At 46.1% G+C, this 25,633-nt stretch overlaps 1 protein-coding gene across 14 annotated transcripts in view; it reads left to right on the top strand.

Moving 5' to 3' along the window:
- mef2cb (myocyte enhancer factor 2cb) overlaps positions 1 to 25,633 on the top strand; it is a 68,066-nt gene that overhangs the window by 31,039 nt on the left and 11,394 nt on the right. For 8 of the 14 annotated variants that reach the window (XM_041938038.1, XM_041938050.1, XM_041938044.1 and 5 more), the window contains 3 exons: positions 666 to 883; positions 10,453 to 10,656; positions 25,165 to 25,308. In XM_041938038.1, coding sequence (XP_041793972.1) covers positions 830 to 883; positions 10,453 to 10,656; positions 25,165 to 25,308 — 402 coding nt within the window. In that variant the 5' untranslated portion in view covers positions 666 to 829. Of the gene's footprint in view, positions 1 to 665; positions 884 to 10,452; positions 10,657 to 25,164; positions 25,309 to 25,492; positions 25,631 to 25,633 lie in introns of all 14 variants that reach the window. The other 6 variants (XM_041938046.1, XM_041938049.1, XM_041938043.1 and 3 more) reach the window with 2 other exon arrangements.

Here is a 25,633-nt window from a genome sequence, read left to right as displayed (position 1 = left end):
ACTCATTGACATGCGATGTGTCCAGCTGGATTAAGTTGATGTTGGAATTTTGTTTGACTTGATTTTGTCTCTAGGAAGCGTCCTTTTTTCTACCACGTTTCAAACTCTTGGCACCTTTTTTTTTTCTTTCTTTTCTTCCTTTGTTTTTTCGGCTTTGTTTTACCAGAACATGGCAAGACTGTGCTCGGTTTTACATCTGTATTCTATCCCGCGACTCACGCCTGCCATTTTGGAGATGAGCTGCAGATAGGGTAGAAAAAGCTGTGTCTGGCAGCTCCACTGTCAATACAGTGCAGTTCGTGGGAAGAAACAAAATGTATTTCTCAGTCTGGAGGTAATGTTACAGTGTTGGTGATTAGAGCGTTTAAGTTAGCGGCACTTCCAAAACACTGTCAAACTCTCTGTGAACGAGGCGAGATCCTGACAGCGCTGTCTCCTCTCATAGTCGGTGCCTGGGAAAAAAATGCAAAAACTGATTTGCATGATATCGACAGTGAAAAACACAGCAGTTCTCACAACATTGTTGACAGATTCTTTGTCTTTCTTCACCCTCCCTTGTGGCTGCCATGATGCCACTTTTATTATTTTTTCTCTCAGTATTTTGCCATATTTCATTTCATTTAATGCTCATCCTCTCCTCCCCCCTCCCCGTTTCTTTCTCGCAGGTACGGATGCTGGAATCTTTGAGTTGATTGGAACAAATAGAAACCAGAAAAAGAAAAGACAGATAAAGAAAGAGCAGAAGAGTGAAGAGAAAGAAGAAGAAAGAGGAGAGTGAAGAAGGCATAAAGTTCTTTAGAAAGAGGAGAGAAAGAAAGAGACGGGGACGATGGGGAGGAAAAAGATTCAGATCACGCGGATTATGGATGAACGCAACAGACAGGTAAGTCCCTGGGGGATGGGAGGATGGATGAGTATGAGGGTGGGGAAGAGGAGGGGTGGAGGGGGGAGTAAGGAGAAACACCCTACACCCCACATAGCCCTCAACAATGAAGGTCTTCTGGGAGTCTGGGCAATATGTGAACTGGGCGACAGAGAAGCGTATGCTGTGATATTGCTTTGGGTGGAAGAGTTCCATTGGCTTATAATGGCAGGTTTGTTTCCCCTCAAGCTGACAAACCAGTGTGAGGGCACCAGGAGGATTTTTCCAAAAAGGGATTTGCATGAGAACATGTGTAATTCTCAGAAAACCATCCAGCATATCGCTGCACGCTCTGAGCGCTGCGGCCTGCACACAACTGCAGCGCCCTTCACACGCCCAACCTCTCACACCATGCCACCCAGTTTAGCTCACTGGCAGTGGAATATTACAGGGCAGAAGGCGGTGGGAGAAAACAAAAACAAACAAACAAACAGGGATGGGATGGTCTGAAGTGACACACCGGACCGGGCCAACAGGGTGGAGATTAGGGGCTGCCTGGGAGACAAACACTGAATCAGTGTTTTTCTTGAGCTAAATCAGTAACAGAAGGTCTGCTGTAGCTTTCCTCTGCGTAGCATTTTTAAAATCAGAGATACTGTACATAGCAGTGGTCCAAGAACAAACCTAACAATGGAATCCATGCAAGAAACTGTTCAACAACAGCTGGCCTGGCAGTGCTTGAGTGAGACATAATAAATTGTGGACGGCGTGATTCAAGCAGATGCTGCCGTCTGTGGCAGGAAATAGATAGAGACAGAGCTCCCTCACTGCCCCCGAGGCCCACAATTGATCACTTCCTGTGGCACGACTGACCACTGACACTTTGTCAGCTTCCTGGCAGCCCAATTGGATCCATACGCTGCCGGCGTGGCCCCTGGATCACAGGTCAAACACGCGCAAAGACACACACACACACACACCTTGTCCGAACACAGGCCCGCTTCATTGCTTTCGCCACGTCTTTGTCGTCCGACATCCACAATAAGAGTCCGCAGCCATTTCTCGCATGCGCGCTTAACAAACACAGGCATTTGCGGCCAGAATAAAGTGACGCGCAGAGGCTTAAGGAATCGATTCGTCAGTACTGGAGGAGTAATTGAAGAAGATTGTGACCCCTGTCATGACTCATCTCAATGAGTGTAATGGCAAGTAACAAGAGGAGAGTGAGAATGTGAGGGGGGCTGAGATAAAGAAGAAACTTCTAGTAATCATTATACTACTGTTTGTGATGCTCATCTCGAAAGCAGGCCGCCTTTAGCACCACACCCGCAGCACAACAAGGGAAGACACATAGGAAGAAAGATTAAAAGAAACAGGCAGGGGGGAAGGTATGCAACATCTATGTGCTCTGTATTCTGATTTATGTATTTGTTGGCGAAGGAGAGACAGGCAGATAGAGAGACAGAGGAAGAGCAAGAGGGAGGTCACAGAGTTTTAGATGAGGACTACAGCTATCGTGTTGCAGCAGCACCCTCACTTCCTCCTTGCTGTTATCTCAGCCCTCCTCTCTCATCCCACCTTAGACTTGGTCCGCCAGTCGCACCAGGCACTCCGGCTCCTGCGGATAAGGAGGGAAAGAGGGAGACAGGAAGGACACCTGAGGGGAATCGATGCCTGAGATATCCGGGCTTTACTTACAGAGAGAGGAGGAGGAGGGAGAAGATGAGAGTGAGGGAGAGAGGGTTCAGGGAAAGGAAAATCAATATATCGCTGGATTTTGTTGTTTTGATCTCTAAAATGATAGATTACTTGGTTTGTTGTTTGTTTAAGTCCAATCACAGTTCCTGCTGATGTGATGTCACCGAGTCATGTGGAAAGCATGCACGGCATTCAGTGTCATTCAACCTACGGCCCAGATCAGTGACATCACCGCATTTTGTAGAGGCGGCATCACAAGACAGGGAGAGAGACAGACACAGAGACTTAAATTTTCTTCTTAAAAGCAAAAAAAACGGAAGCTTTGCATTTGCATATTTTCACTTCCTTTCTGAGGAAATGTCCCAGGGCCCAAGCCAAATAAACACCAGAGGAATTTGTATAGTGTTGCTTTCAACCTCACATTCTTTACATACTTTTACTGTTTTATGTCTAAAATGTTTTTTCATCTTCTTTAAGCTCTTCTGTGTTGAACAGATTGATATTGTTCTTATGAAAAGTGCAAAATATAAAGTATGTAGCGACACCTGTTTGACCTAATATGAATCCATGATATCCAGTAGCTCATAAAGTTGTGTTAAACAGAACATGGTACAGCTAAAGTCAAAAATAGCGTTTTAAAGCTATTATAAAATTTTCCCTGATTCGTACAGGTCTGCATACACACTCCATACTGCAGTCCTCTTTGGAGTGGCACCACTCTGTATGGCTGTCAACGCTACCTTGCCACCTACAGGGCTGCACAGCCTCCCCACCTCTGCCCTCCCTGCAGCAGCGGTATCATAGTGGGCACAGGGCCTGGCTCTCTCTGGGCGGCCACTTTGGGCTGCCACCCCCAGGCCCTGAAACACTTCCCCAGAGCAGAGGTAGAAGGGCCAGGCCTCCCTGGCGTTGACTGGCTGCCCGGAGCTCTGGACAGTGGGCAGCAGTGTGTGGGCCCTGGCTCCAAGCCCCCTGACCACTCAGACCCTCTCCCAGCCTCGGGCACATGAAAGAGCCCCCTGTGCCATAAACTCATGGGCTGCACACAGAGAGCAGACTCTCTCGCCCGTGCTCGCACACACACAGATAGGTGCTCACACCTACAGTACAACCTGCACAGGTGTGTGTGTCCATACGTGCGCTGGCATATATTTGAGACATAGCAGATTATACACCCATACACATGTTTAGATGGTGTATTTAGTATTTTGTTTATGCTGCGTGGACCAATACATGCTTATAAACACGTGTACACATCTAAAACACATATCTCTCCGGAGTAAGTCTCTGGGATCGACTAATTTGCTGCAATTGGCTCTAATTAGTGTTACCTCTCCAGCCAGTACACTCAGTGGGCTTAATTTAGGATGACTTGTTTGTGCAAATCTGTGTGTATGTGTGTGCGTTTGTGCGGGACATGTGGTTTCCAAGGGGGGAAGGGACCCAGGGCCAAAGGTTAAACGTGGATCAGGTCATCAGCGACAGGAAGTTAAACAACAGGATCTCCCAACTCCCACAAACAACAGTCACACTAACACATACTTGGCTGGGAGAAGATAAAAAAAAAAAGCGACATGTTTTTATGTCTTCCTGCATATGCCGCTTCTCTTCCCTCACCCTGTTAACTGCAGCGCTGCAGCTGAAATAAAGGGTCTTTTTGTTTCTACGACAAACCATTCCTCTCTCCAATCAACAGCACTGGGGTGAGAAAATGTGCAAGTGAAATTAACAGCAGGAAAATAATGAGGCCCACAGGGTAGCTACTCACCCCTGCACCCCTCCTCTAATTCCCTGTTTCCCACCTTCTACCATCTCCTTCTTTTACCACAGCGAGTGGCACTCCTCTCTGTCGCATGCTCAGCGCTGCAAGACCTCACCTGAAAAGGGCTCACTAAGCTCTCACCTCCTCTCCGCTGTATTTTTATTCTCTTTTGCCTCCTCAACTTATTTCTTGTTTCGTTTCTCATTCACATGTTCTTCACATGGCTCATTCTGCTCTCTCACCTCCCTCTCCAATTTTCACTCGCTAGAAAGTCTTAATGGTTTGTCAAGCTTCCTCTCTTCTCTTTCCTTTTGCCCGCTCTGGTGATCATTATGTTGGGCTTTTAATTTTCAAAGTGAAAGTTTGTTGATTTATCAGGCGGCGTTTTGAACATTAAAACAAAATTATGTGTAAAAAAAAAAAAAAGGTTATTGAAATATGTTGCATGTGCAGTCTGTGGCCCAGCAAAAGCAATTTTTAGCTTTTTTTAAAAAAAAGCTTTATTACTTTGGGGGAATGGATCATCATCTGCAGCTCATTTACATCTTCTCTTGACATTTCTCTCCCCTTTTTAGTACTAGAAGCAAATTCTGAGCTGTGCTTGTAATAAGAAGTCTTCATTTTGTGAAAAGCGGGGTTAATAGGGTCTTCCTCGCAGCAGAAATCACTAAAACAATTAGATGTGTAGGGACATGTAATCCATGTGAAAATCAGTTTTAACCAGTCAGCTCCTGTTTTTTGGGGGAAAACTGGTGAAAGTGAAAACAGTGCGCCTTAAATAGACCATAACTGCCTTAGTGGCACTGCAAAAGCAAAAGCTTATCCACCTCAAATAAGTTATTTTTGTCATTCCGGCCACTAACTTGGGCCTTGTAATGTAACATCCACTTTTTTTTAGTCAGAGGGTATATCCTTTTCCAGTTGCGGTTTTTCAGCGTAAACAGGAGCATACAGAGAAGGAGCCCAGCCAGCCATTACAGCGCTGTCCCGAAATGTAATTACAAGCTCTGGTAAGAAGAACAATCTAAACTGGCGTGTATTTTGAGACATCTTTAACTAAAATTGGCATAATTAAGACACCACTCAATCAGTTCTGCAGGTTAGCTTTTAACCACTCAGAGTGGACACTTTGGATTCACCGCGCCGAATGAAGACGTGTTTGCTGCCTCCTGGTCTTACTGTATAATGAAGGCGCACTGAAGAAGGATGATAAGTGGGGTTTTGAGGACAGAGAAGAGCGTAGCATATATTAGAGGTGGGACAAAGCCTCTTTTGTTGTAATGCCCCTCTTAACAGCTTCTTTGGCTGTGAGGCAGAGTTCAGGACCAGGTCTTGGGCTCCTCTTATTCCTTTTGCGTAAGCCCGTGTCTTCCTGCTTGGCCCCTGACAATGGGATAAGTGTTTGTCTCAAGACCAATCGCGCTGCTCCATCGCTGACTGACATTTATGTGTGTGCGTGCTTGTGTGTGTGTGCGTCCCCGCATGGCCATGTTTGGTTTGCTAACCAGCAGTTTTTGGTGCCTGTCTCTCCACTCCTCCTCTTCCTCCACCTCCTCCTCCCCCAGGGAAGCAGGCAGGAGGTGGGAAGCAGAAGCGAAGCCATTGTGAAGGGGAAGCCACTGGCCTCTTCCTGTTATGAGAGGAAATGCATACAAATGTGCTTCCTGTGCGTCCGCCCCCTCTCTTCTCCCTCCTCCTCCTCCCTCCTCTCTCACCCATGTGGCAGAGAATCAGCCACTATCCCTCCTTTCTTTTTGTTCCTCTGTTGATCCTGGGCTTTTTTCAACTTTTTGACTGGAGGAAATGCAACCGATTATTTAAATTCTTTTTTATTGGTCATTTTCCAGTGATAGCAGTATATATAACTACATATAAACATATGTAGAATTAATAAGAAAGAGAAAAAAGAAAGACAAGCAAAAACAAATTAAAATGGGTTGAATAAAAATTTATGTAAGAGGGTATGCATGGTCACAGGTTTACAGGGGCTGCATGCATTTGGGCGTGCATCTGTCTGAATCTCTCTTGGGATGGGGCTGTGGAGGAGGATAGGGGTGAACGAATAAGGCTCATGTGTCACTGTGAGCCCACAGTGTACTTTCACAATGCTTGTGCCTATGAGCGAGTGCTCGTTATGTGCCGATGTAACAGAGAGTAAGTTAAAGAAAGTGTGCTCTATCCTACTGTTGTCATGAGCTCTTCCATAATTGAGACATCTCTGAGAAGGTTAAGCTGCTGTTGTGGAATTTGGTCAATGATCATAAAACAAATCATAAACACGTCTTGCATCTTTTTACCAGAAGAATGTGTGTTTGGTTTTAGCCTCTAACCGCTTCACAAGAATGCACAGACTGTCCTAGAAGCATACAATGACAGTTCCAAAGTTATCTCATTATGCCATGATGGCCCACAGAATTTTCCTCTCTGTGTGTGTGTGTGTGTGTGTGTGTGAAGATAGGCTTCGCACCATGGTTACCAATTTACTGTGAAAAGACACACTTGAGTTCACACTCACGCACTTACACTGGTCCCTTTTACCAGTACACACAGTTGCAAATGTGCTGTAACGTCACGCTCTCTGTTATTAACGTAGTGGTGTGTCTAACAGCACCCACTGACCAAGGAAACGAAAATTACACCCACACTGACATACGGGTGGTTTACAATGAGTCTTTTGGTTTGACAACAAAGATAGAGGCCTCATTCAGTGAAATAAATAGATGTTGTTACTTAATACAAAGGCTGTGCACCAGCATCAGAAGTATGGGTAGTATGAATTAAAAGTAAAGTATAAATATCTGATTTCTGCACAGCAATAATTAGTTCCTTTACTTATAATTTTTTTTAGAAATAATGGCACATGGTAAATCTATGTTGATAATCATTATGTATATTTTTTTTTATGCACATACACTACAACCTTTTCACTATTGGACAGCTCTCTGTAAATGCTTGCAGATCAGGTGCACCTTTCAAAGCACCTGCTTTCGATTGCAGAGCAGTCGCTCCTCGAGTGCGGGTCCAGCTCACCAGTTTCCAGCTGCTGTGCGGACTGAGAGAGCCTATTTGTGCTTGCACAGGAAAGGCAAGAGGTGACATCACCAGCGTGATCGTCGATGGGCTAAAAGTGTCACATGACAGCATCATGTGAGGCCATGAAGTCACGACAGAGTTACCTCAAGCGGTGAAACAGAATACCGAGCATAAAAATTGCATAGCTGAGATACAGTACAAATTAGCACATCCCACATGATGTTTGCACCAGTATTTACCATCTAGACAGCATTTATGTGCAAGCCAACTGTCTTTTAAAATGTATGTGTGTGTGTGTTCTTGTTCAAGCGGGCATGCTCTGTGTATGTGCCCGTGTATTAATGGGTGTATATGCACAGCGTTGGTAATGATTTGGAGGTAGCAGGTTGTACGTGTCAGATTGAGATGTGGGGGTGTGGTGTGATATTTATGTAGGTGTTATTGTTTGGTCAGTTAAGGCTTTTCATAATCGCACTCATTCTCTTCCTGTGGTGTTGGTGAAGTCAGTCGATGTGTGAATTTTAATATGTGGGAAATGCACGCGCAGTTCCTCATTTAAAGTGTGAGGCTCAAGACAACTTTGATTGGATTCTGCTTTTCTGTTTTTTACATGCCGAAATGACAAGCAGCAAATGAGCGGCTTCCGAGTTGCCTCTTACCTCCCCCTCGCCGCGTTCGTGTGCGTGTGTGCGGGGTGGCGCTCTGATATGTGAGCCATCCGAGCCTGCATGTGAACCTCTCCTTTGAGACTGGCAGCTCTGGACCTCTGGGACTCACACCCGGCCCTCTGTGCGTGCCACGTGCCACCTTTTGAAACATTAATGGCCCCGGCAGAGTGTGTGACTGAGTGGGTGGGTGATAACGGAGCTGGGCCGGCAGCTAGCTGTGTCCCACGTTTGCCCCTGGTGCCCCTTGCATCAAAACACCAAGGGAAGACAACACTCCACATGTCCTGTTCCTGAATAGTCTGCTTTGACCTTGTGTCCTGCAGCCCTGTCTTCTTATTGACTCGCTCATGTGCGACTTGCACTGTAGCTTTGCTGTTGTGAGGCTGAGACCCCTTCAGGGTGCCTTCCTTTCAGTTTTGGACGGTAGAGCTCAGAGTGGGTTGGATATGACAATTAATCTTATTGTCACAAGATACCTTTTGATCTCACGGCGTTAAGAATGAGGCTTGTTTTTTTTTTTACATTTCAGTGTGACTGTGTAAATGTCAGCATGGTATTTAGAGCCCAAGGGAGCTTTTTCGCCTCACGGCGTCGGCGAATCAGATGAGTGTTTGTGCCCGAGGTACAGAACCTGACATTGCACACATTAGTTTGTACAGAGCTAGGATGCCGCGTCTCTGGTTTCAGCCTCTGTTGTCTGACACATAGCTCGGCGTGACGCGATGACATCACTGGAAAACTTTTAGGTGGTCCAGGATGCAGCAGTTCATGTGAGGTTTTGGCCGCCCTCACTGGAGAGGGAGGCAGAGGGAAAGACAGGGTAGAGGTGAGGGATAGTTTGATATTCAGTTTCCCTGGTGCATCCTGGGAGATATAATTTCAGGAAATCCAAAACTATCTATCAATATCCATTGAACCCTATCTCCTCTTTCAGACCTCGGAGTTGTAAAGAGAAAATGTGAAGGGCAATGCATGATAGATTTATGCCACAAATCTATTCATGCATTACCCAGCTGTACCACACACACAGAGATCTCTGCTTTAAAGGCTTTCTTTGTAAAGGTTTTTGTAGTCTGCACTTATAGTCTTTATTAGTGTATTCAGAGCGTGTTTAAATGAGTGTTGGGAGGTTTTCATTCTGTATTTTTTGGCCCACTTAAGTGTCAGAAGAGAATAGACAAACATGCAGTTAATCAACAAACTGAGATCATTAGCTACCAGCTGGGCACAGTCCTGGCAGTATTTCCTCTCTGCAAAAAGCTTTGTCGATACAGATCTCCAATGTAAATAATACACACAGTCGCAGAAGAAAATAAAAGAAAGTTCAATACAAAAAAAAAAAAGCAGAGAAGGAAGCTGGCAGTGGCACATTTTCTCTTTTTCCCATACAGCCGAAGAGCTTACACACATGGCTTGGAAAAGAAACCAGGTGCAGCTCACTGGAATTAACTCACTTTCACTGCTCTAGTTTTGATCCAAACAATAGAGGAATAGAGGCTGTTCTATTTTGACAATGTGGGCACTTGTATGCGTGTGTTATTAAAGGTACCAGTCTCGGGCTTCACACACACACACACACACACACACACATGCACACACATACCCACAAACAGAGAGAGAGAGAAAAAAGGGCCCATTAGAGAAGGCAATTTTTGTGGTTTAAGTTGAGTGCATTGTCACTATTTGAGCACACACAAACAGCTTCAAGCACAGGCAGGGAACCCATCCGTTATTTATATCAATGGCTTGTTATTCACTACGAGAGGCAGTTAATTGGGTAACACAACAACTGAACAATGTGCATTAATGCCACTGTGAGGAAATAGTATGCCTCAGCTATTTTCCAGTGTAAAATACTTATAGGAACGTGTATTATTTTTCATTTAGCGAGACGTTGAACACATTCAGGCCATATGAAAGGGACCATTTAAGGTGACATGTGTTCCATGATGAGCCGTTCTGCGCTTTGATGTACAAGCAATAACTGGTCTTCTTTACCGTTATCTGTCTGAGACAGAGTGTTTTCAGTTCCTTAAATGAAAGCCCAGCTTCTTTTTTTTTTTCTTTTTTTCCTGGTATAGTGGATGGACTGTTACAGTCAGGTGGTGTTGAACCATCAGCAGACTTCACTGTGTTTTAACACTGAACCACTCCTTTTAACAAGGAAAAGTTATTACTCCAGATTCCTCTTTATTCACTCATTGCAGAGTGAATATGTCAAGCCTCTGGGACTTTTCTGCTATAATGAAATGATTACTACAGGTCAAAAGAAAAGGTTGATTTTGTAGAAGTGCCATATTTGGTTAAGTGACACTGTATGTGTGCATATAAATCTTCCGTCCCACACTGTGAATAGGATTTATTTATACATTTTTCTCACCTCAGCTAGTCATTATCCGCTAATTTCTTTATCTCCTTCTTCTACCTAGGTGACATTTACAAAGCGAAAGTTTGGCCTGATGAAGAAGGCGTATGAGCTGAGTGTGCTGTGTGACTGTGAGATCGCCCTCATCATCTTCAACAGCACCAACAAGCTGTTCCAGTATGCCAGCACAGACATGGACAAGGTCCTGCTTAAATACACCGAGTACAACGAGCCCCATGAGAGCAGGACCAACTCCGATATCGTGGAGGTAAGTTACAAGGGAACACAGACGGCACGCGTGCACGCGCGCACAGATGCGCACGGACACGGGCACGCTCATGCAAACACACAGAAACGCACAAGCAGACAGATGGTGACAGCATTTGTGACTCATTCAGCAACCCTTACTTCTCTCTTTTGCTCTTCGCACTGAACAACAGTGTAAGAAATACTTGCTCCCATAGTTTGTCGGTCTTCCCCAAGGGTTCAGTCCCAGCATCAGTCACTTTCAAAACAGCTATTTCAAGATTCACAGTGGATCGTTCGATTCAAGAAAATCTGTTTATTTAAATTGCTTCCCTGTGTCGTGTGTACTTTGTGACATAAAAGTGGTAGCCCATCATTGATCTGGACCTTTCAGATTGTCCCCCGCGGCGTGCAGTCACCAGCCCCATCGATGTGCCTCTTAGACGAGGATGTTGTTCTGATTTGCTCTGGACACATGTCACTGGTGTGGCTCGAGGCTGCGTTAAACAGTGCTGTCAGGCCAGCCGGTGGGCAGGCAGATAAAGCAGGAAATGACGCTGGCACCCTCAAGGATCCTTAAGCTCTCAACGTGAACCTGTTATGCAACATCCACACTGTAGCTCTGACAAACCTGCTGCGCCAAACGCACAGACATTCATGCATGCATTCATGCAGACTTGATCCTTTTCTCTTGCGCTCACACATTTACACTCACGCCACGCTTGCTGATTAAACTGCACCTGTCCCACAAAAACCGCTGAGTAAATCGGATTTTTTTAACTGTATGAAAATGTCACATACAGTATATTCAATATCCTTTGTCTGCTTGTTACAAGAATTCTTTAAAGCAATATGATGCTTATATTGTGTAAAATATGCAAATCTATTTTTCAATCCTGCAACATTACATTTAATAGAAAATTCTACATGTTTTATACATTTCATGCATGTTTGCCTGTAATTCAGCATTAAAATATTGTTTGTGTTTCATGAGTCAGAATGCACAGACTCCGCTCATCTATCCATATAGACTAATTTTTGAAATATTTAAAATGAAGCTTGGATTGTTTTACAGTATGTAGTTTTTTGCAGCACAGAGGTCAACTGTGTCCATATGTTCTCCCTTGTTTTTCTTGTTTATGCATGCTCAGTTTGTAATTCAACAGACACCTGATGGTAGCATCATGCTAATTTGTTAAATAAACGTGGCCACAATGTATGCACAGCACTATAAGTCTGCCATTGTCAGCTCAGTATTTAAAAAAAAGATTTACCCTCAGCACGCACATACCTATGGCACTGGCTGGCCAGTTTAACACCGAATCAAACAGCATGTTTTTATCTTTTCATATGGGTGTTGCTGGGCTTGGTGCCCAACCGTGGATGGTCAGGCCCACCGGGAACACTCCTGCTATTCCAGATGGCACTATGCACCTGACTACAAACCTTTTGAATTTACACATTGATATTAATTGTGTTCTGCTTAGGAAGCGATTTCGCCTCACATTATTCCTTTCCTTTATATAATTACCTCTTCCTACATATCTTGTTTGCGGGTTGAAAAAAACTGCATGAATATTGTACAGCAACATATTGTAAACTTAACAGTGGTTTGCTGTTGTCAGCATTGCTTTTGTTCCATCACCGTTTCCATTTGGCGCAGTCAAATATGTAGTGTGTTAATGTAGCTCATACATCAAGGGATACAGCACTTAACATATGGCTAACCTCAGTGATGAAAACAAAGAGAATGGACGGTACATTACCATGGACAGTATTTAGAAGCACAAATAAATCCAGTAGACACAGAATAACAGCTTATTCTTTTCAATGAGATGCATGTGCTCTTATTCCCTTCCTATAATTCACATTATTGAGCCTTTTTTGAATTATTGCTGTGGCTCAGGCTGTTTCTTTGTAATCAAAGACTCTTTTTTAAAACATGAAATCAGTTTTATCGTAGTTTTAATATGTTGTGCAACTCACATTAAATAATCAGCAAAGCTGTTTACATATCAGCTTAGTTTAAGTCTTATTAGAAATCCATATGAATTCCCACAGTTTGTGCAAATTTAACCATATCCAAGTCTATCAGAAGGGATAAAAAATAATCCTCTGTGCATTATATCATTTACATTAACCCATTTAGCATCCACTCATATCACGAGTGTGCCTAGCAGCACTGACATCCTTTATGCACCAAACCCTTCAGCCACTGCACAGCCAGTGTATTAGCCTGCCCCTGCTCAACCAATGAAGAGGGCTGTCACATGTTTCAGCAAGTGCCTGTGACGAGCGCTCCCCGCTTTGAGGCTCTCTCTTTAACTGTGTCTCCATTAGAGAGCAGAGGATGGCTAACGCGTAAACAGCCGTGTCAGGGGAAGACGCTAAACAGCCTGGTGGGGGAGAGTGCTGCGGAGCACTACCTACACCGTGATCCCTGGAGGACTCTGAGCGACTCGCAGCGGGAGAAATCGATCTGAAGAGGCCTTCAGCCTTAGCCGCGGCGTGCTAACGGGATTGGCCACAGGGCTGACACCAGCACGTTTAAGCAAGGGCGGGAGGGGCAGGGGGAGCGAGGGGAACTGGGGGTTGGCTCTCTCCCGCCGAGCCTTGTGTGCCGCTGCTAGGCTACGTCACAGGTGCAGGAACGTGGGTGGGTTGTTGAGTTTGGGGGGGGGGGGGCAGGAGAGAAGCGGACTTCCCGTTGAGATTGGCAGGATGATGAGGAGGAGGTCAAGAACGAGATGAAGGGCTAGATTGAAGGGCAAAATCCCCCCACAGAGGAACGATAAGACCTTAGATGTGACATCTGATGTGTGACATGTTTAATTTCAGATTTGGAGAAAGCTCTCGTCTTTAGAAGTACACAAAATGCGTGCATCTCTCTCCCTCTGTTGCTGCTTTGCCTGAAGGTGTAGTGGGAGGAGAGACAGAGGTAGGGGAGCGGAGCTCAGAGTGTGGGCGGCTGGCATAGAGGCCTGCTACATTAGCAATAAAGCTCTATGTAATTAGCATGTCTTTGGTTGATAATTAGTGTTGTTGAGAGAGTGGCACAGAGAGTGTTGCACAGCCTCTCTAGCTACAGCATGTTTACAAGAGGCTGCAGGGCTTTTTTTCTCTCTCCCTCACTCTTTTTCTGTTTTTCCCTTTTTTTATGCAGTTTTTCATTGAACATACATGCATAAAGAAATATTTTTTTTCCCCGTTATGTTGAATCTATGTACGGGTCAATGGGTGTATGTATGTGAGAGGCAGAAATAGGGAGAGAGAGAGAGGGAGAGGAGTGGTAAAGGAGGTCTTGATGACTCACTTGAAAACAGTCTCAGCTGGGAATGACACTTCCACAAATATCTGTGAAAGCAAAAGACCAAGAAACCAAAGCTAACCCTCCTCGGAGCACAAGTTGTAAAACAAAAGAAGCTTTGCTAATCAAAATGGCTACAAGGTATTATTGTCACATTCGCAATGCATGACGCCCAGAAACCAGCAGTAATCACATGACTACAGTAGCAATCCCAAACAAACCGAGCACATGCTTCTTCTTTTTTTTATGTTGTGAATGGTTTCATGCTGTTTGCTACGTAGGATACAGCGGTATCCAAACTCACAGAGACGCCCCTCCCCCAGGGACTGTAATAAAACATGTACTACACCGTGTTATCAGCCGCTACACAAACAAGCGAGGAGGTCCACTTAATTAATGCTAATTGTTCAAAGAGACATCTAAGCTCCCGTAGCTTGATGAGAGCAGACACAAAGGCAGAACCTCCATCGCCGGCTGTCCAAGTGTGTTGTCCTGGCAGGTCGACAGTACACTCTGAGTCTGGCTCCAGATAAAACAGTCAAACATGCAGATAGATTTCCTATACTTGCTGTCTGCCAGGCCGCTTTCCTGGACATGTGAACGGCATTAGAGGGGAAACGGGAAGCCGTGTTGGGAAGTGACAAGAGAATAGATCCATCTCTCCTTTTTCCTCTCGTTTCATTCCTCCTTAAGAACAATCACTTTGAGCTCCTATTGGTGATGTATTATGCCAGCATGGGGGTTGTTAATTGCAATAGCACATGAAAGAGTCCTTTCTTTCCCCTCCCGACGATTGGAGCCTAAACCTAAGCAGCGCTGGCTGGTTCTTGCTGTGATTGAATGGCCCCAAATCCAACAACACACTTGGGCTGTGCCAAATCCCCGTTCCACAATATGTTTGTTTTCCCCTCTGTTGAAACAAAGAGCACAGGTTTGTGAAACAACTAAAGGGTTAGCGAGTGAACTGCGAATGCTGTATCCTCCCATTGCCTGGACATACATGAGAGGAAGGAGGCGGGCGCGCTGCGGTGTTTGTGTTATACATTATGCACGCGCACAAAAGTGAGTTTGGCCTTTCTAAATGCACTCGCACGAGTGTATGCGTGTGTACATACATGGTGACACTTGGCTCGAACCCTGCCGAGGTGACGGCATTGCGATGACCTCAGCCAGCACAGCACACTCTGATGCCGTTGGCTCAAGAATCACATGGAATGGCACATGGCTCGCGGTGCTGAGCTGACCTGCCTACCTGCCAGAAGAGCGGCCGCTGGCCAATCCCATTTCCAGCAGATTAACCTAATCTGAAAGTTCAGCTCACCCTGTAATCTTAAACAGCAGCAGCGGGGATCTGGCTCTGCACCCACCCTCAACTCATTTCTCTCCCTTCTTTTCTCCTTCCTCTCCCTCCACCCGCACCTAGAAGAAGAACTATTGAATGAGAGGGGGAAGGGGGGCGGCTGAGGGATGGATGAGTGCGAGAAGGGAAGGAGGGAGGGAAAGAGGGATGGAGGGAGAGGAAGGCTGGTAATTATTTCCAAAGGTCATTCTGTTAATGACTACCCGCTTGGCTAATGAGATTCAGCAAAGCTCCCTCACCATGTTTCACCCTGCGTATGTTTCACCCGTGTGCCGAGACGTGTGAGAAGCACAGGTGTGATTTCAGCCCAGTGACAGTCCACTAGAGCGAGGGAGGGAAAGTAAGGGGGAGGGGGTGGGGGGTGTCAATGAAGAAACATAAAGAGAAAATAAATCAAGCAAGTATGTCTGGGAGATGGCAAACAGAAAACGAGTAATGTAGCGTATCCACATAGTTTAATGCACGTCTTGCGCAATGTTTCAACTGGCAGTTTCCACACACTCTAGCAGACATTAATTTACCTCAGAAATCTCCTTCTTTATTCATTTAAGCACCTTTTTCTCCGCTTTCTCATAATATTCTTGCAAGTCAACAGGACATGTGATCTCCCTCTCTGAAGTGCCAGTGTGCTCATGTTCCGCCTCGCTCTTGTGAAAATATTTTCCAGCATGTGTGCTATTTTATGTGCTTATTTGGTTTCTAAACAGCATGGAGAACATTAGCCTTAAGGAGTTTTCTGTGTTGATCAGCTCGCTGAATGACTTCTTCTCATGGCTCTCAAATACTGTATAATTACTCCGGCTTGAATGCCTTCACTAATTTATCCTCTACGACTTTGACATGTGTCAGCATCCAAGAGAAATAAGGGAGTCATATCATATCTCCTGTCTTACAGTTGTCCACAGTCATTTTGTCATTTTGAGGTTTTGGGATGGGGCTCATGTGGTGCAACATGAGGTGGAGGTGGGGGGCGGGGCCGTCACAGCGATCACAGGGCCTCAGTGTTTACTAGTGACGAAGCGATCGGCAACCCGGCTTGTTTTTCCTGGGGAGCTGAGGATTAAGGTCTGAAGCCGCTTTGACTGACTAAGTAAATTAACCTTGCGACACTGGCGAGCTAACAGTGTAGCAGTTTGTTAAAACAAAGATCCTGATCACAGCCCGTGTGCACGCTTGAACGCATCTTCAGAAAAAAAAAAATGCTAGTTAGTATATGAGGCAGAGAGTTAGGGCCACGTGTTGAAGAGTGGGCGAGAGAAACCGCTGTCAATAACTCTTCACACGTCCCCCACTTTCAGTTCATACTTTATAGCTACAGTGCTAACAATGGTAAAGTTGGCTCTGGTAGTCGTTCACAGAGTTATAAACAAGCTCAAAGGTTGGTGGAAAAAATAAACAAGCTACCGCATGCTATATACATTATATGTGAAACATCTGTCTGGTGCTCAAAGTGTCATGGAGTCCACCAACAGAGCTGTGCCTTTGTCCTCCTCCTTTTCCTGTCTACACCCTTCTCCGTCCCCTCCTGCTCGGGCTTGAAGCTTGGCATTGAAAATTGTTCACTCTGTCGCGTGGGGAAAGGGTGTTGAGACAGAAGAATGAGAAATAGTCCGTGTTTTCCTCTAAGTGCGTCCACGTCAGTGTGATTGGCAACATGTACTGAACTCACCACATGAAAACCAGTTTGTTAGAAGGTCAGAATAAAGCACCACCCGCCCCCCACCCCTCCAAAAAAAAAAAAAAAACAACCACCACCATCACTCTCTTTTATTTGATGTACTCTTTTCCTAATAAATGCCTCAAAAAGTGGTAGCGGTCTAAATATAGTGTGTGGTGAAGCTAAAAATAGTTGCCTGGCTGGCGGTCCTTGCTGGGAGAGGGTAGAAGAATAGACATGGAATCTCTCTCTCTCTCTCTCTCTTTTCACTCCCCCCTCCTTGTGTTTGAAACCGGGTGGGTGGGGGTTGTTTTTGAAACAGAGGAGTGAGTAAGCGAAGTGTCAGGCTATTCATTCAGCCTCTCTCTCTCTCTCTCGTTCTGAGGATTGACCATGAAGAGCCGCCCTCGGCGACCACATGCACAAGACCATCGGTCCGAGACCCCGCGGTGCCCATAAACATTTGATGCCTCGTATAAAGAAGTCTGTTATTTAATTCACTTGTTTATCTCCGGCCACACTTCACCAAACAGTGGCTTCCTGTCTGGTTGTTTTCAGAAACGTCTTATTAGAGAAAATACTGGAAAGCGATGTTATCTGTGTCAATGGAATTAAGTGCATTTTAATCAGCAGATTGGCTCATGAAACCCAAAAAAAGTGACAAACCCTGAGAGGCATCACCCTCGCAACTTTGCTTCCTCACACAGCTCAGCATTGTCTGATCCAACTTTTAGGCTGGCGCACGAGAACACATCTGTCTGCGGCGCCAGCCTCAGACATAAAGAGAGCAAGTTTACTGAGTTCCTATTTTATAGACTATATGCTTCCACTTTTTTAAGGGAGGCTAAAAGCAAGACGACAGATAATGTATGCGATCTAAAGGCTGAGCATTTTATTCCACATCAGACGTCCGCTGCCCAGAAAAGCAGAACCTCAGACAAGAAACTAAGTAGCACTTGGATCTCTGTCAGAGGTGTTTTTTAAGGTCAATATACTGAAGCGGAAGTCTGAGGTACTCACACAACAACAAAAAGAGGCTTTAAAAATAGACTGTTTGAAATGTGCCAATATGTGGTCCCTGTGGTGTGGAGCGGTGAAAAAGGCAGGCCACTTCTGAGGACACGCTGCCAAAAGGCAAGGCTTTTCCACTACGCAGCCCAAAACAATTCACGCCAGCCATTAAGATGAAATGATGCCTTGTTCTTTGAAACTATTTGTGGAAAATTCAGAATAATGAAGATCTATTTTTATAGATGGCATTCCCTGCCCTGCCTGGAGCTTCCCCCCCGGCCTCAGCCCCTCCCTCTACCGCGATCGCTGCTTCGGACAGGGTGTGGAAACTCAAGGTCACAGTATAGAGGTCAACCGGCTGGTCATTGTTGCTCAAGGCCTCCCTCAGGCTCCCTTTTCCTGCTGTGGCACCACGCGATAAGAGACGGAGAGACAAAAGACGATAAGTGACGATTGGTGGGGGGGACAAAGAAGGAGCAGAGGATGGCTGGAGGGGGGGGGGACTCAAAGTTTTACCCAGTGCCACCCCAAGAGAGCTGGAGCGGCTTTGCTCAGGCTGTTGCTATCCGACAAACTTGTTTAATTGACGGCTTTTTCGATAATGTCGCCGTGCATTGCAAAAACTGCTCATGTGGCATGGCAGTGTGTACAGCAAGCATGCGAGTGTTTTCCACACAAAATGTAGCCTTGACAAATTGATTTTTATGTTGAATCAGAAACATGTATAGCCATATTCTCATCCCTCTCATTTGAATAGAGACGTATTATGCAACCGGAGTGTAGACGGGATGAAAGATGGGTAGGTTGAGGGCGCAGACATAAGTGGCCTCTTTATTCAGTTTCACTGAGCTGGCATTGTGTCTCATAATGTCTATCTGGGTAATTATACAGTGTAGTGACTAGTTTGAATGACCACTTTGTTCCCAGGGCTGGGATGCTGCTGTAGCAAACAGTGTTGGATTCTGACATGTGCTTAGTGTTTGTCTATTCCATATGGGAAACACTGCACCATCTGGTATTGTGCTGTGCCCTGGCTGGCTAAGACTGTCTGTGTGTGAGTGGGCTCTCGTCTGCAGTGGGCCCTTCTTAATGGTGATTTTAGCACATGCACCCTCAAAATGCCGCGGTTTGGACAAATGTGGAGGCACCTCGTCGCGCTTTCTGTCTTGCTCTCTGCCCGTCTCACTTCCTCTCAACGCTTTTCTCTATTTTTTTGCTCTTCTTCTCACTCCCTTTTTTAAAATGTTTAGTCAATCTAGTAATCCCCTGACAGCTAGTAATTACACCGTTAGCCATCGTTATTACTGAACACACGACCACTTTGCCCAGGGATGATGGATCCCAGGCGCCAGCCTTTGATTCCTGATTATAGTGCAGCAGGGCACCAGGAGTAAGGGGCTTCAAAGCCACCAAATCACTGAAAAGTCATTGATGCGTCGTCTCAACCAGCGCATAGGGATGCACAGATGATGACTGAAAAAAAAAACAGGCAGGGACAGACTGTGACTTGGGGTCCCATTCCTCAGATTGGTAACCTACAAAATTAACCGTCTCCCCCCCAAATGCTAACTCACACGCATACACGCACGCACACACACCATGTAGCCATCATCCATGGGCATGCCCCTCGACATGGTCCTGGCATGTTCAAACCACGCTTCATGAAACTGTGGCCTTCTTGCCTTTGGTCTGCCATCTGCTTCCAATAAGCTAAGCCAGCCTGATCCCTCTGATGTTCCCTCCACTCTGAAAAGCAGAGAGAAAGAAAGAGTGAGCGAGAGAGACAGAGAGAGTGAGGGGGGGGCAAGAACGAGAGCAAGTAAGAATGAGCCAGGCAGACAGAAAAAGAAATAGAAATAAGGGGAATGAGAGCACATTTCAAACATACTATTAGCCCATCCCTGCCGCGAGCAAGGCCACCCTGAGTGTGCTTATTGTGCAGCGGTGCTGGGGGGTCTTAATCCACAGCGGGTCCACTTCATGACCACCTCCATCTTGTTACTTGTGATGGGAAGGGACAACGTTCCTCCCCGCTGCCTCACCCCTACTGACACTGAGCCGCACTGCTCCTTACCAATCTGCGCTGACAAAATTGAGTTTGTCAATTGGTAAAAGCGAGGCAGCTCCCTGTTGTCCTGTGGCTTTTCAAACTGTTCTTCTTTTTGCCTCCCCCCCCCCCCCCCCCCCCAAAACAATCCCCATCTAAATCTCAGCTCTGTAAGTTAGGGTAGTGGATATTTTTTAGGTTAAACCTGCCATATTCCGTTCAGACTTTTGCACATTGTGCGAATTTAAAAAAAGCCTCTTTAATTATCGTAGCCTCTAGCTTCAGCTGACATTTTCTTGAAGATTATTTGGAAGCCCTTTTAAATTAAATTGCGGTTCATTTTTGGGTCCGAAACCAGTTACTGAAAAGACTGCGGTGCATACTGTAGGTGCGCCCTGTGGTCACACTCAGCCTACACGAATTCTCACACATTCTGAGGGAAGGTCTGTACAATTTGCATACTGTCATGTCTTCAAGGAATATCTCTGATAGTCAGAGTGAATCAATCTGTTCTCTACCATTTTTAACATTGTGACAAACAGAGGCTGAGACCCTGCCAGGCAAAGCTGTTTATTCCAGTACCATTTTATTATATTTTAACAGCACAGCAAACATGATTAACCATAAGTGGCACAGTTATTAATGCTTTTATATTGTGCTCGTCTGTCAGCGACTTGTTTTCCACCGACTGCTGAAATGTACTGCAAAACCATAAACTGCTGCATTTATTGGGGAAAAGTCTTTGTTCCCTTGCACTATACTGTCTTCTTTCATAAGTCTTGGTTTTGCTTACAATAGTATGTGTATTCTGAAGACCATACAGTGTTGGCAAAGATATAAAAGGCCTATTATAAACTGGCTGTTTTTGTCGACGGTTTTTTCACTGATGCTGTCAGACGTCGGGTTGAAGACATTGAGAAACATTCATCGGCCCGGCTGTCGCCAATAGCCATAAACACAATATTGAATGTGTCGTACCCTCCAGCCACTGCCAAGATAACTGCAGAGGGGAATGGTCAGCAGTGAAACTTCTTCCAAACACAACCCATCAGCTCGTCTATCAGAAAGATGCGGCCATCGAGCCAACACTGTTTTGACTCAGCTTCTGTTGAGATGTGGCAGTTCTGCAGAAAATTCAGGGAGGAGGACAGAAGTAGGGAGACAGAGACAGACTGAGCAGCAGACTGAGACAGAAAGATGGGGGCAGAAAGACGGATAGAGGGATAGAGAGGGTGAGCAGGGTGGCAGAATGCCGAGCAGACGGATCCTGGTATGGCAGGAGCTCTGGGCAGGCGTCAGCTGTCCCTAGCAGACCCCCTGGGGCCACCCAGAATTCACACCCAAATACCCTCCACAGTTTTTCTCAACAGCTACATGAAGTTATCACCCACACCCAAAACTATGAAACGAGTCGGGCTGCATTTTTTCCTGTAGCTGAAACACCAGATGAGTCAAATAAAATTGACAGCAAGCAGTAAACGGCGTGAATCTCTCGTAGCTCACGCCTGCTTCACTTAACCTCTGATTATCTCAGTCCGGTCGAGGTTGCCTCCCTTAGCCTCGCTCGCTCCAGCCCAGTCGAGGCCAGCCTAGCCGAGGGTACGGCGCTGAAGGGTACCGATGAGACGGGTGTCTAAATATGTAGGACGCCGTGTCTATGCTGCGCCTGCTTCACACAGGCCCTGTGACAAGTCGAGTCATGAGGGAGCATCATGAAGAAGGAGTTTAATTAGGAGCAAGCCTCCAAAGGGGCCACGGAGAAAGACACAGAGCCGAGCAAGCATACACAGCTTTTTTTTTTTTGCAGTCTTTCCTCTCTGTCATACTTTTTCTCCTCCTTCCCTCGCATTTGCTGTACTCACTCTCTGCAGCCTACCTGGTGACTGTTCACATTGTCGGAGCTTGTGTTCTCTGTCTTCCCCTCTTTGTCCATCAGTCTTATGAGCTGGTGTCTCACGTCCCCCCATTTTTCCACATGTTTTTCTCTGTTGTGTTAAACTGCAGCAGGAACGCGGGAAACTTCAGTCTTTTTCAATAACTGTTTAACTTTCTGAATAAAAAATCATTAATTAATTAATAGCAAAAAATGGCGTTTTTGTAAATAGAGGCAATAAAATTAAAATGGCTTAAATAATGCTGTACAAAAAGTTTTCCTTTTATGCCAGCAGCCATTTTGTAAGAGTAAAATAATGAGTATCTCTGGAAATCCTGGCTACGTGATGCATTGAATCATTTTAATATAGGAATGATAATTTTGTGCATAAAATTCTCGGCACAAGTGAACTGCGCCAAAGTGTTTTTGTTTAAACCTCGTCCTATTAGCATATTCCCCAAAGACACAGCGGCTCTTCATCCCCTTTCTTTCAATAGAAGGGTAGCGGCTCTTTTTCCAGTGATCATTATTCTCTCGGTCATTTTGAAATACATGGTTTGATGTGTCTCATATGGTGATGATGTCACTGAATAACTCGTCTCGTTTGGAGCAGCAGTGGAGGACTCTGTGGAGCACAGCCATGAAATACAAAACAAATTCAGGGCACAGATAAAGCAATGAGCTATTAGAGGAGGAAGAAATATAGGATGACGAGAGTAAGGCAGCAGGGTGTCGAGGGTGCAGGAGTGAGAGGCCCTTCTATGGCTATATGAGCACTTTCAGCCGTCCGATTGGCTGCTGGGCTGTGTGTCAGCCTTTGGCAACAGGTGCGATGTCTTTAAACAGGTGGGCATAGCTGGGATGAGTAGCATACTGCCCTTGTACCACACCCTCAATGTGCTGAGCCCTGCTGGAAAGCTAAGCCTGGGCCACATGCTTCATAGTCATATAACACTCCCGCCCTGGCTGCCTGCACCCCATCAACACCCAACGCACCCATTGCCCAACCCCCTGCCAGACCACCAGCTCAGTTGCCCCATATGGGTGTCACCTTTACCCCAGCCCTCGCTCTCCTCTCCCAGCGACGCCCCGCCGCTGCTCTTCCCAGAATGGAAGTGAATCTCTCGCGCACTCTGCGGCGGTAGGTGGTGGAAAGCTGTGCAAGTAGGAAGAAAAGTTGTTCTTTTTCTTGCGCGCATTCTCATGTGAACGGAAAAGGCCAGCGGTTCAGCTCCTGTCAGCTCGATATGATGCATCGCCAAGGCCAGAACGAAACTGCACAAAAGAGGCAGCGAGAAGTTTTTACATCTCGTGCCTTTGCCAAGAAAGACAGCATGCTAAACCTCTGCAACCCCTTTGTTCTTTTGACTCATCCACCTCAGATAGAGCAAGAGTGCCTGATTCACTGTAGGTCTGTTGGAAGTCAGATCTCCTGCATCGCCTTGCTTGATTTGCTTGGTGCGATTTCCTGAAGACTGTCAAAGATGTGAGAGACGCTTTCAAATTCAGAATTCCAGATTTCCACTCTGGGGGCCAAGTGAGGATTCAGAGAGAGACGAGGAGAGCCAGCAAATGTTGACACGCTTACAGTAGCTGCCTCGCCACGAGACGCCTCAGGAATCAAACAGTTATCGCGCGCACAAAAGAGGCCCTCTAAGTTCACTAAAACCACACTCAAAACAGGCCTTTGTTGTGCTGACATGAGAGATGACTGGATTGTTATTTGTTTTCTAAACAGGCAGATCGCTCCCTGTCACTTCTGCTGCCGGTTGTGATGGAGCAGCTCGCGCCCGTATCTCTTCCGTGAGCGAGCGCTGACGGAGACAAACAAATGAGAGGAAGAAGTTCACCGAGATTAACTTATCTCAGCATCTATCTCCCTCCCTTCTCCTGCTCAGCCTCCCTCCCTCTCTCTTTTTTTTCTTCTCTCGACGCTAACACCCACTCTCACACACCCACACATGCACACACAAACACAGACTCATTCCCCTCTTCCCCCTCCCACACACACACACACACACACACACACACACACACACACACCACATGTACAGAGAGAGGCACACACACTTGATCAGCATCAAATACAGGGTGTGCTAAAGTAAATTTAATTACGTCTGTCTGATATGGAGCTTCAGATGAAAGTAGGAGAGCGCAGTGTGAAGCGACGACTGCACAGGCAGGAGCAGGCCCGTGATATTCCTCCTGTAGACTAATCTCCCTTTATTAAAGCCAGGAGGAGTGAGGGAAAGGGGAGTTGGGTGGTGAGAGAGAGACTGAGGGGGGGGGGGGGGGGGGGGGGTGGAGAGGAGAGGAGGAGGGGGGAGGCCTTTGATGAGATCTCTAACTGTCAGCTACTGTACTTTTCTTCTCTTCTGCTCTGTCTTTGTCTCTCACTTTGCGAGGCAAATGAACACAGCGCCTGACGGTGCACGCCTGCTCGCTCGAGCAAGCGCACCCCGGTGCTATCGCACGCGGTAACGCGCTCTGAAACGTGCCCCCGTTGTTGTGGCTGTCAACAATATCTAAAAAAAAGGACGGAGGCAGCTCTCTCTCCCTCTTGCGCTCCCTTTGTGCCTCCCCTCCACTCGGAGGGAGTGGTGAGCGGGTGGGGAGTGCACTTTCCTGCCCGGCCGCTGTTCTCCGGCCACTCTGATGGGGGCAGGTGGCCATCAGGTGGCCAAAACAGAAACTGCCGCACTCAATAGCACACACACACCGCAGTCATGAACTCGAGCACCACTGCTGTTTTAATTCTATTTCATGACCCACTGATGATTATGGTTATAAAATTGTGTTTTACTTTTATGACTTTTCCTTTTCCTCTGTAATTATGAGGTTTCAGGGTCCCGTGATTTGTCGTTTTGGTCAAGAGTTTGATCATTTGTTGTGTCTTGTTATTGGATGCGATTAAATCCTTTGTGCCATCTCGAGTGTTTAGCTGCATGTTTATTTGTTCACAAGGCGGCCAGCGTATCCTCGTGTCACCTCACGTTCGCGGAGGTTAGAATGGAGCCTGCCAAAACGATTCATGCAAAAGGTTAAAGGTCTCAGAAACAGACTCATGTTTGCTTTGGAAATGCATTCATTTAAAATATATCCAGATATGCTTCTGTTAAAGAAATCCTCTCTGATTGGACTTTTGTCAGGATCGATTCTAAAAGTTGCCTCCTCACAGTTCATCACCATTTGTCCCCCTCAAGCTGTTCACCTGGGTTGCTGTTCCCTAACCCCAAAAGCCCTTCAACTATATTGTGCAACTGCTCTGTTTGCAGACATTGAGAAAGAAGGGCCTAAACGGCTGTGACAGCCCAGACCCCGACGCAGACGACTCGGTCGGCCACAGCCCCGAGTCCGAGGACAAGTACAGGAAAATAAACGAGGACATTGATCTGATGATCAGCAGACAGAGACTGTGTGTAAGTACCTCCCGTTGAACCCCGAACCTTCCTCTCACCTCTCTTTCTTTTCTTTCCCCTTTCCCCCTCCCCTCTGCTTTCTGTCACCTCGTCCTCGTTTTCGTCATCTGTCCCTACCACCCATCCCTCCGTCCCTTCGTCCGTGTCTCCCTCCGTCCATCCCTCTGGTCGTGGGACCTGGCAGGCGTTGAGCAAGAAGGAGAACAAAGGCGGCGAGAGCCCGGAGCTCGAGTCTGCTCTCATCCTCACCCCACGCACTGAGGAGAAATACAAACAGATTAACGAGGAGTTTGATCACATGATTAAAACTCATAAGATACCTGTA

Source organism: Chelmon rostratus, chromosome 5 (genome assembly GCF_017976325.1).
Source record: "Chelmon rostratus isolate fCheRos1 chromosome 5, fCheRos1.pri, whole genome shotgun sequence".
Classification (NCBI taxonomy): Eukaryota; Metazoa; Chordata; class Actinopteri; order Chaetodontiformes; family Chaetodontidae; genus Chelmon; species Chelmon rostratus.
The sequence above is the reverse complement of the archived record's forward strand: the minus strand, read 5'-3'. Positions and strand labels throughout refer to the sequence as shown.